The sequence below is a fragment of the Trichechus manatus genome, unplaced genomic scaffold (assembly GCF_000243295.1).
Source record: "Trichechus manatus latirostris isolate Lorelei unplaced genomic scaffold, TriManLat1.0 scaffold00007, whole genome shotgun sequence".
In the NCBI taxonomy this organism is placed as follows: domain Eukaryota; kingdom Metazoa; phylum Chordata; class Mammalia; order Sirenia; family Trichechidae; genus Trichechus; species Trichechus manatus.
The window spans coordinates 21,984,604-21,999,975 of record NW_004443943.1 but is presented as its reverse complement, the minus strand read 5'-3'; the positions used below and the strand labels follow the sequence as shown (position 1 = coordinate 21,999,975).

The window sequence follows — 15,372 nt, the reverse complement described above, 5'->3', positions numbered from 1 at the left end:
TTCCCTGTACCTCTGTAGTTTGTATCTTCTCTTCCTATTCTCTGGGGTTAATAACCTCAAGTGGTCAGTGGGTTAGTTGACCAGGCCTGGAGGTAGGAGACCAGGACTCAGATGCACATAACCCAGTGGTGATGGCTAAGACCTCTCCCCAGCCTGCAATGCAGCCTAACTCGGGGGTGGGGTGTTGGTTATGATGGTACTTAGAGTCAGTAGAGTCACTGCCAGCTGGCCTCCTGTTCTGTTCTCACCCCGCTTCAGCCCTGATGCTACCCAAGGAATGACCACACGGAAGTGGATTGTTGGAGGTAATAAGAGAGAAGACAGATCTAGAGAGAGGGTGTGTGTAGACCCAGCAGAAAGGAAGTCACCCACTAGGAGCCTTGCATCATGGAAACTGACTTGGCCGCTCCATCTGTCCTCAAATGCTATAAATAGTCAACTGCAGTATCAGTCAGGGGCAGACTAGGCCAATGGCACAGGCAAACCCCTAAGAGGAAATGGATTTGGGGGAGGATGGAGTCACAGAGAGCAAATGAATGGGTGGAATGAGATGGGACTGACAGAGCCTTTGCCTGTCTCCCCCCTGCATACAGAATCAGATCACTGGCATTCAGAGCCCTGCCCACCTAGTTTTCCAGCCAGCCCATCATCCAATAATGTCACTCTACCATCTCCACTAGCTTGTTCATTCTGTCTTTGCTGCCTGGTATGTCCTTTCTGTTTCCATATTGGTTCATACTTTTAAAGCTTATCTCAAATTCCACCTCCTCCAAGGAGGCAGTCCAAAAGGCCATTCCCGAAAGGATCGAGGCTGGTTGATTTGCTGACACTTAGGCTGTGGGTATACCTGCCAGTGGAGCAGGGAGACCTGGCCCTTGGGACCTCCCTGGATTGTGGACCTGAGGGGCCTTCTGGAATCCTAGGAACCACTGAATAACTGCCTGCCCCCCTGTTGCAAAGCCCTCCAGATCCTACAGCTCTTTCCTGCCCCCCATGCCTCTCTTTGCTTTGCTCCTTGGTTACTCAGTGATTTGGGGGAAGTCTCTTAACCCCTCTGGGCCTGCCACAGGCTGAGTTCTCTTGGTCCCAGAGTTCAGCATGTAGGGTGTTTATTGAGCAGTGCCTCTGGGATCAATACTGGTGGAAGGGAGCAGGAAGGAAGCTGGACTGGGCAGAGAGAGAAATTGAACTGTGATGTTTGCCCAGTAGCCTCAGCCTATTCTGCAGGGTGTGCTGGAGCCAAAGTTGTCCCATGTTAGACCCAGATGGCCAGTCCTTTACTCCTACCTCCAACAGTCACCACTTGTGGGCTGCTTAAGGAAAGGCATGCCCTTGGGAAGGTTGCTCTCTGTAGAAGGCCGTCCACACTCAGCAGTCCCAGCAGCTGGGCAGCACGTCCTTCTTCAGAGAAGAATCTGGGTAGCACATACCAGGCCTCTGCTTTCTCCTTTGTAAAAAGGGGATCATGATACTTCATTAGACTCTTGACAGGATAAAATGCAACAACTATGTAAAGTGCCTAACACATATTCTGACTCAGAGTCAATGTTTAGTAAATGAGGATAATGTTTATTATCTAGGTATTGGGATTAGGCTGGGCCTAGATAGGTATCACTGACCCCAAGCCACTGTTTTTCTCCTGGGGAGGGGGCCAGAGGATGTCTTCAGGTGAGCTGAAGTACCAGATTTAGACTTCTGAAGTTTCTCTAGATAGGGTTATATATTGTTGTTGTGGTTGTTGGCTGCCATTGACTCACCCTGACTCTTGGTGACTCATGTACAACGGAATGAAACACTGCCCAGTCCTGCACCATCCATATGATCAGTTGCAGATCAGACCACTGTGATGCATAGGGTTTTTATTGGCTGATTTTCAGAAGTAGATGGCCAGGCCTTTCTTCCTAGTCCCTCTTAGTCTGGAAGCTCTGCTGAAACCTGTTCAGCATTGTTATGGATTGAATTGTGGCCCCCCAAAATATGTGTCTACTTGGCTAGGCCATGATTCCCAGTACTGTGTGACTGTCCACCATTTTGTCATCTGATGTGATTTTCATATGTTATAAATCCTATCTCTATGTTGTTGATAAGATGGGACTAGCAGCAGTTATGTTAATGAGGCAGGGCTCAAGCTACAAGATTGGATTGTGTTTTGAGCCAATCTCTTGAGCTATAAAAGAGAGAAGCAAACAGAGAGACAACGGGACTTCATACCACCTAGAAACCAGAGCCAGGAGAACAGCTCATCCTTTGGACCTGGGGTCCCTGCGCTGAGAAGCTCCTCGGCGGGGGAAGATTTATGACAAGTACCTTCCTCCAGAAATGACAGAGAGAAAAAGCCTTCCCCTGAAGCTGGTGCCCTGAATCTGGACTTCTAGCCTACAGACTGTGAGAGAATAAACTTCTGTTTGTTAAAGCCATCCATGTGTGGTATTTCTGTTACAGCAGCACTAGATGACTAAGACAAGCATCATAGCAACACTCCACTGAGGGTCTGGTGGTGGCTGCACATAAGGTACATTATCTGGTACATCATTCTCCTGCATGGAAGGTACGACTTCCACCACTGAACCACCACAGAAATACAGTAACAGACATGAAATATGCTCATCATACTTCTTTAAATTTGGGTCCTATTAACAGATGAGTTACATTTTTTATTAGTCCGTTCCTTACCTTGTGAACAGCACTATGACATTCCATGGTCTTTTTGTCTTACTTTCTCTGATATAAACGTTTAATATGAGTCACATTATCTGTGATCTGGTTTCAGATTGTTTTCTCCTTTTAATGTTCACGGGTGCTTGAGAAATGGTAGTGGCCCAGGCCTCTCTTTGCTTCTGGGAGCCCTGGTGCTGTCTGTGTGAGGTTTGCTTGTCCAGGTGAGATGAGAGCCAGGAGCAAATGGCAACAGAAGTGTGGCCCTCCAGCTCCACCTCAGTTCCTTGTCTACTAGGCTAAAGGACTGGCCTCGGGCGGCCAGCATATCTGTTCACACCTTCAGCATCCGGAAGCAACTCTAGCCTGATCCTGTGTCCTCAGGCCAGATGCTCCATGGCCCACACTCTGTGCGGGCGCCTGATCCACAGTGGCCACTTCAGGATTTCCCCGGGGCTGGAGCAGGAAGCTGCGGGAGAAAAGCAAGACTTAGGAGCCCAGGTCCATGCCTGGTGCAGCCGAAGGCACTTGATACCTGGTCCTGCCGCTGCCTTGCCTGGAGCAGAGCCTGGACAAGGCGCACGTGGGACCCCAGCAAAGGACGCGCAGACTCTGGGAGTGGGGATGGGGATTGGAGGGGACTAGACGAGGGAAGGAGCCCTGGTGGCACAGTGTTTAAGCGCTGGATTGCTATCGGCGGGACAAAGATGTGGCAGTCTGCTTCTGTGAAAATTACAGCCTTGGAAACCCTATGGGGTAGTTCCACTCTGTCCTATAGGGTCGCTATGAGTTGGAATTCACTCAACCACAACAGGTAAGTAAGGCAAGTGGGATAGGATCGGTAAGGGAGAGATGTCTTTGTTTTGCTTGCCTCTGAGCTTGGTTTTTGGTTGTTTTTACAGAAAAGAGAAGCAAGTTGCTGGGATGACATTTGAGCAGAGCACCCCGGGCTATTGCACCAGTCTGGGGATGTGGGAGCAGCAGCGGCACGCCCAGTGCCTTGCTGTCCTGCTGCGAGACCAGAGCTTCCAGCTCACTCTCTTCCACTGAGCAGAGCTGAGTCTCCTATCTAGGAGCAGGCATCCCAGTCCCAGTGTCTCCGATGCTCCTTCAAGGGTCCCGGTCAGAAACGCTAGGCCCCAGAAGAGGGGTCTTGGCAGCAATCTCCAGTAATGGGAGCTCTGAAGCCAGTCCTGGCTTGGTCACAAGCAGGGTGACTTTGGATGAGTTACCTGGGCAAGCCCAGAACTTGTCCTGGAAATTGAGACCATATGTAAAGCCTAGCACAGTCCTAGACTCATTGTCCGTTAAGAAATGGGCACCATGGTTCCTGGAAGGAATGCCTCCACATATGGATCTAGAGGGTCCTAACAATTGCACCCTGGGTCTGGGGGTTGCCAGCCAGCAGAGGCCAGGCTTGGGGGAATCCGGGCGGCAGGGCTTCCCACCCCGTCCACACTGTAAAACTGCACTGAAATCTGGAGAGACCCACCATCGCCCCTGACTTCCAGGACCACTGCTCCTCTGGCCTCTTCCTGTCTGCCTTGCTTCCATTTCTTCTGCATTCTCTCTGTCCTCCTCTACTACTCCCCACCCCTGCCAAATTACCCGGATATTTGATAGAGGCTGTTTAGGTCAACAAACTTTTAAGGAATGCATAATAATAATAACAAGGCAACTGAAGTTCAGAGAGGTTGTTTAAGGCCACTAGACTGGGACTGGGCAAGAATCCTAGGAGTCAGTTTGAGGGATCTGGAGAGTACGGATAAATACATATGGTGCTTGTGTTTCGGGGGTCAGAGCATTAATCAGTCAGCTGGTATTTTCTGAGTACACAGTGTTTGCCCAACTCAGAACTAGCTGCTAGGGGAGAACAGGGAAGATTAAAAAAAGATAGAAGATGAGGTTCCCTACCCCCAGAAAGACTAGCATTCAGTCCCAATTGGAGAAGCTGAGATCTTTTTTTTTTTTTTCTTTACTGTACTTCAGGTGAAGGCTTACAGAACAAATAGTTTCTCATGAAACAGTAGTACACGTATTGTTTTATGACATTGGTTAACAACCCCACACCATGTCAACCCTCTAACTTCTCAACCTTTTTTTTTTTTTGTTGAAAATACACATAGGCAAAGGTCCACCATTTCAAAAATTACTACATGCACAGTTCAGTGACATTGACTACGCTCTTCCAATTGTGCTGCTATTCTCACTTAAGATGAAGGCTTACAGAACAAAATAGTTTCTCATTTAACAGTTACTACACATGTTGCCCTATGACAATGGTTAACAATCGCACAACACATCAACAAATATCCTTACTCAACCTTGGGTTCCCTATCACCAGAAGCTGAGATCATTTTATTTATTATTTTGAAACCTTTACATCATCCTTAGAGGAACTCATTAAAAAAAAAAAAAAAAAACTCCCCAATTCCATTTCCCATATGATGTTAGTTCTTGTACTTTCTCCCAATTTTTATCAATAGGTATACACAGTTTTTATTTTTTAACATGGTAGATGCAACATTTTTACAAATGTTGAAAACACATTTTCCTGTCTCCCCATAGTCTTCCTGGTTATTAGTTTCATGCTGCATTCTATTCCCTCATATGACCGTACCATATTTAGCCACTTTTCTGTTATTGGTTGATTCCAGTTTTGTTTTGTTTTGTTTTTGCCATTATAAATAATGCTGCTATACATATCTTTGTACATACAGCTTTTTTTCTCCTTTTAAATGATATCATTGGAATCAGTGCCCAGAATGGATGGACTGTTTCATAGCTCCTGCTCTGAAGAGCCAGACTGCAACTGAGAACATTTAACAATGAAGCAACTGAGGACACAGATGTCCTCACACACACCTCACTAAGGCACTAATGCCCTATGTCTGTATTAGAATGTTGCACAGAATGAACATGTATCGGCACCTGCTGTGGAGCCCCTGGGTGGCACAAAGCACTCAGCTACTAGCTGAAAGGTTGGCAGTTGGAGCCTACCCAGATGTGCCTCAGAAGACAGTCCTGGCAATTTGCTTCTGAAAAGTCACAGCCTTGAAAACCCTATGGAGCAGTTCTACTCTGCATACATGGAGTCGCCGTGAATCTGAATGAACTCTATGGCAACTAACATCAACAACTATGTATCAGGTCCATGTGAGACCCAGGACACCTGGGGATGAATGACAGGCAGTCCCCGCCCTTAAGGAGCACAGAGTTGTGGCTTTTCAACATTTTTCTCCTAGAAGGACACATAATACTCAAAACTACTCTGCATCTAAGGGCAGAATCAAAATTTGGTGATTGTCCTTAAAATTTGGCAGGAACTTGAAACACTAGCATGTTTTCTAATCAACAGAATGTTAATCAAAGAGAATGCAATTTTGGTGTTGACGGTTGGTAACTGGTTGTAACTCTATACCTTTTTTCTCAGATTAAAGAAATAATATGTCAACCAAGAAAGCAAACCAGTTGCCATTGAATCAATTCCGACTCACAGTGATCCCACGTATTGCACGGTAGAACTGCTCCATAGGGTTTTCATGGCTGTGACCTTTCAGAAGATTTCCAGGCCTATCTTTCGAGGCACCTCTGGGTGGGTATGAACTAGCAAAGGGATTCCTATAGATTGTGTCCAAACCCCATGCCGTTGAGTCGATTCCGACTCATAGCAACTCTATAGGACAGAGTAGAACTGCCCCATACGGTTCCAAGACCGTCTGCCACATCTTCGTTCCGTGGAGTGGCCAGTGGGTTTAAACAGCCAACCTTTTAGTTAGCAGCCCAGGGCTTAACCACTGCAGCATCCGGGCTCCTTGACACGGTTAAGTCAGGTAGTGATATATACAACGGAGAAAAATAAAGCAGGGAAAGCTGAGGGCATTGTGTGTCCTCAAGTGGACTCCAACTCATAGCAACCCTATGTGAGAGTAGAATTGCCCCATAGGGTTTCCCACACTGTAATCTTAAAGGGAGTAGATAGCCAGCTCTTTTCTCCTGTGGAGCCATTTGTGAGTTGGTAAACTCCCCCTCCCCCTTTCCGTTAGCAGTCAAGTGCTTAACCATTGCGTCATCAGGGCTCCCTTCTAGACAGCAAGTTTTAAATAGGGTGCTTAGAGAAGGCCTCACTGAGAAGAGAACAGGAACAAAGAGATAACCCTGGGGGCGTCTGAGAGGAGGGTATTCCAGACAGATGGAGAATGCAAGACCCTGAACGGGTTCAAGGAGGCCAGTGTGGTTGGAGTGAAGGAGCCAGTGGTAGCAGGAGGAGGTGACGTCAGAGAGGGAGTTGGGACCATTCTGTGGATAACTCTATGGGAGTTTTAAGGATTGCGGCTTTTACTTCCAGGAAGTTGGGGAGCCAGAAAAATGCACTCTAGGGGGAGGAGAGCAGGGAGCCCAGATAGAGGGCTAGTGCCAGGCTGGGAACCCAGGTCCTCTGCCTCGGCCCAGCGCCCTTTCCATGCACTTAACCCTTGGCCTGCCCCAGACTTGAGGTTTAAATTGTCCATGAACTGTTGGGAAGGTGGGAACCTAGAGCAACTCTAGCCTGGAGGAAAGGTTTCCAGCAAGATCAGGAAGTCCTATAAAATCGTGCTATGACTTTATTAGCATTAGAAAAGTTCCTGTGTGGAGCTGTCTATCCAGGGAGCTGGGGCAGTGATCCGAACACACCACTGAGGAGATGTGTGGCCTCAGGCAAGTCTTCTAACCTCAGGCAGACTCAGTTACTTCATCTGCAAGATGTGGCTAAAGGCCCTTACTGCCTCATAGCATCCAATGAGGTCATACGAAAACTCCTTTTAAACATCATTTACAAAAAGCTAGTAGAAAAGTGGAGCTGACTTCAGAGTGTTGACTTTGCACAACATTTTTAAACTCTTAAAAAGGACTGAATACCTATTTATCTCCTCTGCGATGTGTCGGACAGAACTCGCCCTCTCACCTAGCGCCAGCAGGGGGGCTGGGAGCGGCGCGGCTGGGTAGGGACAGGAGGGAGGTAGTGCTGGGGTCCCACGCGGAGCCGGAATTCTCTCCCTCCGACTCCCGGCCGAGTCCTCAGCCGGCGGGCGGGGCGGGGAGCGGCTGCGGGGTGCAGACTGGGGACAGGCTCTGCGCGCGGCAGCGACGCGGCCTGGGCGGAGTCGCCCCCGCCCTCGCTCCTCCCGCCGCGGCCCCAGGCTCCCAGCCCCGCGCCGCGCGCTCTTTCTCCAACACCCCAGTCCTACCCCGTCTGTCTCGCCTGCCGCTGCGCCATGACCACCCAGCAGATAGTCCTCCAGGGCCCGGGACCATGGGGCTTCCGCCTTGTCGGGGGCAAGGACTTTGAGCAGCCGCTCGCCATTTCCCGGGTAAGGGCAGTCTGGGACGCGCGCGAGAGCGGGGCGCTCCCGGGCAGGAGGGCGGCGCGCCCCAGAGTCCTAGGAAGCCTGGGTCTCCGCGGGCGCTGTCGGGGACGGCGGCTGTGGGCGCCGGGGACGGATCCGGGACCGAGCGGCGCGTCCAGGTGTGGCGGGTGCACCGTGCGCTGAGCGCTCTCCGCGCGTCTTGGGACGGCCTCTCCCGCTGCCGCTTCCCAGGAGCTGCGTTCTTGAGCGAGCCGGCGGGGCCCGGCGCGCACGTGCGGGGTCCGCTAGCAAGAAGAGGGCAGTTTTCGTTCCTGCTCCCTGGAAGCGCGGCCCGAGTGTGGACCCGCTTTGTGAACCCGCGAGGGCATGAGGGTCCCCGCAGGTCGCTCACTCTAGGAGATGGGACTTCCCGGTTCTTTTCAAGACTTAGGGTGGCATAAAGCGATTTGGAAGCAGCAGGAAAGACCTGGAAAGTGAGGTGGAATGGGTGGGAAGTTTACAGTGTGGCAGGTGGGGTTAACAAAACAACGACCGAAACAACTGGTTTTCCACTCGTGGGACTTGACCCATAGCCCGGTCTGCCTTTCGGAGGGAAGCAGAGTATTGGAAACAATTTCCAGATAACCTCGGTCATTCTTCTTTCTTGCGGGTGGTAGACATTCCGTCTTTCCACTAGCCATTCCCGGATTATCACCCTACACCCGTTTTTCCCCAGGGGATGAATAAGTTGGTACTGGCGTGGGGTGGGGTGGGGTGGGGATCCCACACTGTGTGTATATGGGTGTGTGCTTGAAAACTTAAGGGGCCTCATGTGTTTAGAACGGCCCAGGTTCGATTTGGGACCACGAGACCCATCACCCCCAAATAGAGTGGAATCCCCAGGGAGACCCAGACTCAGAGATGGAAATGTGTAGGCCCAGGCTTTGGCCGTCTGTCGTTAGGTGCTTTCAAGATGATTTCCACTCACAGTGACCCCATATGACTGTGATCACAGAGTAGAACTGCCTCATAGGGTTTTCTAGTCTGTAATCTTTACGGGAGCAGATCGCCAGGTCTTTCTCTCGAGGAGCAGCTGGGTAGGTGGGTTCAAACCAACAACCTTTTGTTACCGAGCTCTCAACTGATGGCCATCTAGTGTGGTCCAAACACAAGCTGATGTCCCACTGCCAGTTGCCACATTCAGTGCCTGTACCGGGAAGACATCAATGTTTCTTGACCGAATTAAGAAAGGGAGCAGAAGCCCACCCGTTGGTGGCCACGCCCTGCCCATATTTGGGCCCATCTGACTCAGAAAGGAAACTCAAACTTGCTCCCCCCACCCCTAATCTTCTAAATACCCCTCTTCCTTGAGCAGGCTGTAGGTCATTTTAACTGAAGTCCCTGCCTCCAGCAGCTGCAGGAGTACGGAAGGAGGTGCAGGAGGAGAGAAGGCCTTCTCTTGGCTTCACTGCCAGCCCCAATCCTACCCACCCTTCTTTCCAGGTGGGCCTGGCCATGTCAGGAGGTCTCCTCTATTTCACTCCTAAAAGGAGCAGGTACCCCAGTTCTTGGCCCTGTCCTTCACCTGCACATCTTGTCCTACAGGACTTCTTTGATTATTCTCACAAGTACACGCAGTCTTCCCAGCCATCAGCTGAATTCCTCAATCGCAGGAACTGTGCCTTCCCCAGATCTAGACCCCCACCCCCAAGCCTGGCACAGAGTGGAACCTGGCCGTGTGGGTAAATCCTTGTGGCTTATTAATAAATGCCTGCCCCGGGAAAGCATTGCCTCTGCTCATTTAGACTGGCTTACCTCATAGTCCATTTGCCCCTGCTCTTTGTGTCTATAATTAACCTGTCAGCCCTCTCCACTTTAGAGATTTATATAGGAGGTGAAACCTTTTTTGTAGTAGTGGAGGATGCATGGGCAATCTATTAAAAGGGCAGTTACCACCTGCCGTTTTAGCTGCTTTTAAAAATCTTAATGCAAATGGCACTGTGCAGGAATGATGGTATGGTGTGGAACACCAGGCTGTGAATGCATTAGCTGGTACCTTCATATATTCATTCATTCATCAGCACATGTTTAATGAGCAGATACCATGTGCTACTGTGCAAAGCCTTAAAAACCAAAACAAACCAGTTGCTGTTGAGTGGATTCTGATTCTTGGTGGCCCCATATGTATCAGAGTAAACTGTGCTCCATAGGGTTTTCACAACTGTGACCCTTCAGAACCAGATCGCCAGGCCTTTCTTACGAGGTTCCCCTGGTTGGGTTTGAAGTGCCAATGTTTAGGTTAGCAGCCGAGCTCTTCCCACCCAGAGGCCTTATACAAAGCCTTAGGGACCCAGAAATGAGAGGACATAGCTCCATTCTTAAGATGTTCATGGTCTGGTGAGGGAAGCTAATCTCTTTTTTTGGGAGGAGGGGGAGAGCTAATCTTTACAACGACCCTTGGCAAGTACTTTAATGGAAGAGTGGAAATGATTCAGAGGAGAGGACGTCCTCATGCTGGTAGGAATTTACTTTTCTCATTATCTCATTGCTCCCATGTGCCAAAAATGTGGGCCTGCTCACCTTCTGGGAATGGGAAAGTCCTTTCCTTGAAGGGGCCCCCCGGGGTGGGGGGTCTGAGATCTGGTGCTGGTTTGGTTTCTGCATCTTACTTGCGCTGTACCCAGGGTGAGCCTTCTACTCCTGAGGCTAAGCTTCCTTATGTCTGCAATGAGGATGACACCAGCCCTGGGCTGTGAGTTAGGGTATGCGGGAGTGCTCTGTAAACAGTGGACATTATTGAGGAGGTGTGAGCAGTGACAGAGTTATTCACATCTTCTGGGTGGGAGGTGTACTACATTTATTTTCCTGGGCAGATCAAGTTTGCTTGTATGGTTTTGTATGTGGAGACTTTGAGTCTCCACACCAAAACAAACCATAAAATTAGGTTGAGAGAGGAGCGCCTTTTATTTAAATAACTGTGTTTACTTTCTCTTGCATGAATTATTCTGGTGTTGGCTGAAGTCTTGTGTTAAACTGCTAAAGCTTCTGAATATAACTCTCTGATCTTGTGTACTTGAATTTTTTTCCTTTTTCTTTTTTAACTTATTTTTTTTTATTGTGAAATAAACACTCATAAAAAGGTCATCAAACATAAATGCATAGGAAATGATTATAAAGCAAACACCTGTATAATCGCCACCTGGGTCAAGAAATAGAACATTGCAGCACCTTAGAAGCTCGCTAAACTTAACCACTATCCTTGACTTACGATAATCGCCTCCTTGCTTTTCTTTATAGTTTTATCACCTAAATATGATCCTGAACACTATACGTTAGTTTTGCTTGTTTCTGAAGAGAATCATGTTGTTCACTGCCATCAAGTCAGCCCCCAGCTCATGGAGGCCACATGTACAACGGAATGAAATGCTGCCTGACATTGCACCACCCGGTGATCTGTTGTGGATCAGACCACTATGCTCCACAGGGTTTTCATTGGCTAATTTTCAGAAGCAGATGACCAGGCTTTTCTTCTCAGTGTGTCTTAGTCTGGAAGCGCCATTGAAACCTGTTAAGCATCATAGCAACGCACAAGCCTCTACTGACAAATGAGTGGTGGCTGCATATGAGGTGAACTGGCCAGCAGTGGAACCTGGGTCTCCCACGTGGAAGGGGAGAATTCTACCACTGCACCACCATTGCACCCGAACAAAATCATACAGAACATGTTTTCTTATGAATAGCTTCTTTCGCTCCTCAGTGTTGTCCTCTTTGTTATTGTGACAAACTTAACATTTCAGTCCAGATTTTCACGTTTAAATGGACATAAGCTAGTTTTCTTCTTTTCCCAGTTTCTCATTTAAGGCCTCGACCCTGAACTCCCTGGTAATCCAGACACATATTTGCCAGTGAGCCCTGCTCCAAATCTACAGTTGTCCATCTCCTTGAGCTTTATTTTATTTTTCTCATGTTGATTTCTTACTTCCTCTAGTTGCTTTCAAGGGAAGCCTTCAGAGAACCCATTCCACACCCAAGCCAAAATTGCAGCTCAGTCTATGTTGACTGTTTTTCTCTCCCAGCAACTGACAAAAGACAGGAAGGGGTGGGGCCAGAGATAAGGGGATGCCCTAAGTTGGAGGAGCTGCCCACTTGAGTCCGGGAGGAGCCTTTCCTAAGAGCCACTTGATTTTATGGGAACTGCTGTGCGCTTTTACTCAAGTATCACCAAAACCAAACCTGTTGCTGTTGAATTGATTCCAACTTATATAACCTTTCAGTTAGTAGCTGAGTGCTTAACCAGTTACACCACCCAGGAACTCCCAAGTATCGCAACCGAAACCAAACCCAGTGCTGTCGAGTTATCGACCCTATAGCGTTTCCAAGGCTGTAAATCTCTACTGAAGCCAACTGCCACATCTTTCTCCCGCAGAGCTGCTGGTGGTTTCAAACTACCAACCTTTTGGTTATCAGTTGATCGCTTTAATCACTGCGCTACCAGAGCCCCTTTAAGTATCACAAGAGGTACTTAATAATGGATACTCTGTAGCAAGAGGGTCGTTTCTGATTTTTAAGTGTTATTTCCAGAGGACATTACATCATGTCCTAAAGGTTGAAAGAACAGGGAGGGCTTGACTGTCAGATTGTGAAAAGCAAGACATGTCCAAAATGAGTCATTATGCATTAATAGCCCTTGCCCTGCACTCCCTCATTCTGTGAAATTGATTACCTGGGAAATACTAGCTGCTTCAGCTGATCACAGCTGACCTGAAGGGAAAGGAGGAAGAGGATGAATCAAAGGCAATCACACATAAGTGAATGCCTGAGCCCAGGGGCAATGAAATTCGCCAAGCCATGTTATGACCCTCTGACCAGATACCCTCTGCCCTACCCAGCCTCCTGGATAAAGCTTGCTGGTTTATCTTTAGGAGGGGAGAGGGGAGAAGAATGGCTTCAAGATACTGCAGTCTGGCAGGTGAGTGAGATGAGATTATCATCTAACCACTGAGCTCACACTCTCCAGGCTGATCAGGCCTGGGGGAAAGCACCAACGAATTGGTCCTGTGTTAGGACTAGGTGAGGGCTGGATCCCAAGCTGTGCACGTTCTCTAGGCCCTACCTTACTGTTGTTCGACGGAGGAGAAGCAAGATGCTATTCTCTGCCTTTTACAGAGGGGGAAGCTCAAGTGCCCAGAGGTTAGGTAATTTATTTGAATTTACACAGCTTTTCATTGACTGAACTACTTCTTAACTTCTTTATAAAAGAGAGGGGAGAGGCTGTTTAGAAATGAGCATAAGTGGCTATGTCAGCAAATTCAATTTTAAATGATGATTTGACTTCTAGTACATGTCAGGGGAAAGCCTGAGGAAGCTGCTGGGACATCTGTATGGTGCCAGGTAAGGTGTCCAGGGCGGGGGCTCATGCTGGGGCCCCATCCTGTGCACCTCACTTGGTGACCCTGGGCAAGTCACATGCCTTTTCTGGGGCTCAATTTCCTGTAAAGATAAAATAAAAAATGAGCGAACAAACCAACCGTTTGAATGCAGCCAAGAAAACCCTATGGAGCAGTTCTACTCTGTAACACAGAGTCTCCATGAGTCCAGGGCCAACGTGAAGGCAGCTAACAGCAACAGTTTGTTTTATTGTTAAAATGTGTCTCAGCCCTTATATGGTATTAGTTGCACCTTTAACCATGTATTGATTGAGAAAACGTGCGATGAATTCAAGAATGTTTTCAGATGAATTTGTGTTTTACTAATCACAAGGACCTCCATTTACACGTGGAAGTTTTTTTTTATCTAAGTTTATTTTGTTGTTGTTGAGAATATATACAGCCAAACATACACCCTTTCAACAGTTTCTACATGTACAATTTAGTGACATTGATTACATTCTTTGAATTGTGCAACCATTCTCACTCTCCTTTTCTGACTTGTTCCTCCCCCATTAACATAAACTCACTGTCCCCTAAGGTACATGTGGAAGATTTTTATGAGAAACGCCTGCCTGGGCCGCTAGAGAAATGTCTATTTCATCTGCATGTAATAATAACCACAGTTAAAACATACATAGGATTCTTTATATGCCAGGCACTGCTCTAAGTGCTTTATATATCCTCTCAGTAACCCTCAGAAGTGTTTCATGAGGCGGGTACAATTAAGATCCCTATTTCGCAGATGAGGAAACTGAGGCATGGAGAAGTTAGCTTTTAGAAATTAGCTGCCTGCATCATACAGCTAGTGAGTGATAGAGCTGGAATTTGTCTGGGGCAGTCTGGTTTCAGAGCCTGTGGTCTTACTTGCCATGCCATAATCATATATTAATAGCAGCTAACATATTTTGAGTGCCTACTCTATGCTAGGCATGCACTTGCGTTACCCCTTTCTGTATTCATCACAACCCATGACACTGGGACACAGGACACACAGTCAATAAATTGTAGAGCTGGGATTTGAAGCCAGGCAGACAGACTCCCAGGCTAGCTTTTAGCCACTGTATTCTGCCTCCTGGTAAGCCATAACTGTCAGTACTTCATTGCTAATAATTTTACCCAGCACAGAGCTCTGAAAAGTGCTAGTGGTGGTGCAGGCAGCCACATGAGGGTGAGGACCCTCCCACACTCCTCATCTCAGAGCCTCTTGTGCCCCTGAGGGTTGGCTGGGGTGGCCTTCCAGCTGCTTTGTGGCCTTGGCCCTAGTGTCCCTGGAACGCAGAGCACCCCAGAGAGCAGCCCCTCCTTGCCTTGTCTCTCCCTGAAAAGCCAGAAGCCGTGGCCTCACCTGGGAGAGGTGACAGTCCAGCTATGGAATACCATGTCCATGTGGACAGTGGAGAACAGAAGGGAGGAGTTGAAGGATTAGCCTGAGGAAGGCCTGCCTGGGTGACTAGGAGAGGATTTGGTGACAGTTTTTGTAGCAAATGAAGATGAGTAGTAGTGGACAGAGCCACCTTGCCCAGCCAATGACCAGCCTGGAGAGTGGCAGCCAAGCCAAGTCCCAAACTTAGTATATCCATGAAAACCTGTGACTAAAAAGGTAATTCTTGTACAGCTCTTGATCTCCTTTGTAGTGGTTGATTTGTTATGAGCCTCATGCAGGTGAGTGGGAACGCTCATCCGTAACTGAGGTCTGTGGTGTACTTCCTCATGTATATTACAGTGCCTTCTTTGTAAGGGCCATAAACATTAAAAATGATTGAGCAGTGGCCTCGTAGGAGGCGAAGTTCCTGACCAAGAACTCAGGGCCTAATTTTTTTTTAAATTTTTTTATTGTACTTCAGGTGAAGGCTTACAGAACAAATAGTTTCTCATGAAACAGTAGTACACATATTGTTTTATGACATTGGTTAACAACCCCACAGCATGTCAGCCCTCTAACTTCTCAACCTTTTTTTTTT

At 48.1% G+C, this 15,372-nt stretch overlaps 1 protein-coding gene across 1 annotated transcript in view; it reads left to right on the top strand.

The window, feature by feature from the left end:
• The first annotated feature begins 7,823 nt into the window (after window positions 1-7,823).
• The window catches only part of PDLIM1 (PDZ and LIM domain 1), a 48,034-nt gene continuing 40,485 nt past the window's right edge, over window positions 7,824-15,372 (top strand). The window contains exon 1 of the mRNA XM_004369960.2: window positions 7,824-8,006. Coding sequence (XP_004370017.1) covers window positions 7,911-8,006 — 96 coding nt within the window. The 5' untranslated portion in view covers window positions 7,824-7,910. The remainder of the gene's footprint in view (window positions 8,007-15,372) is intronic.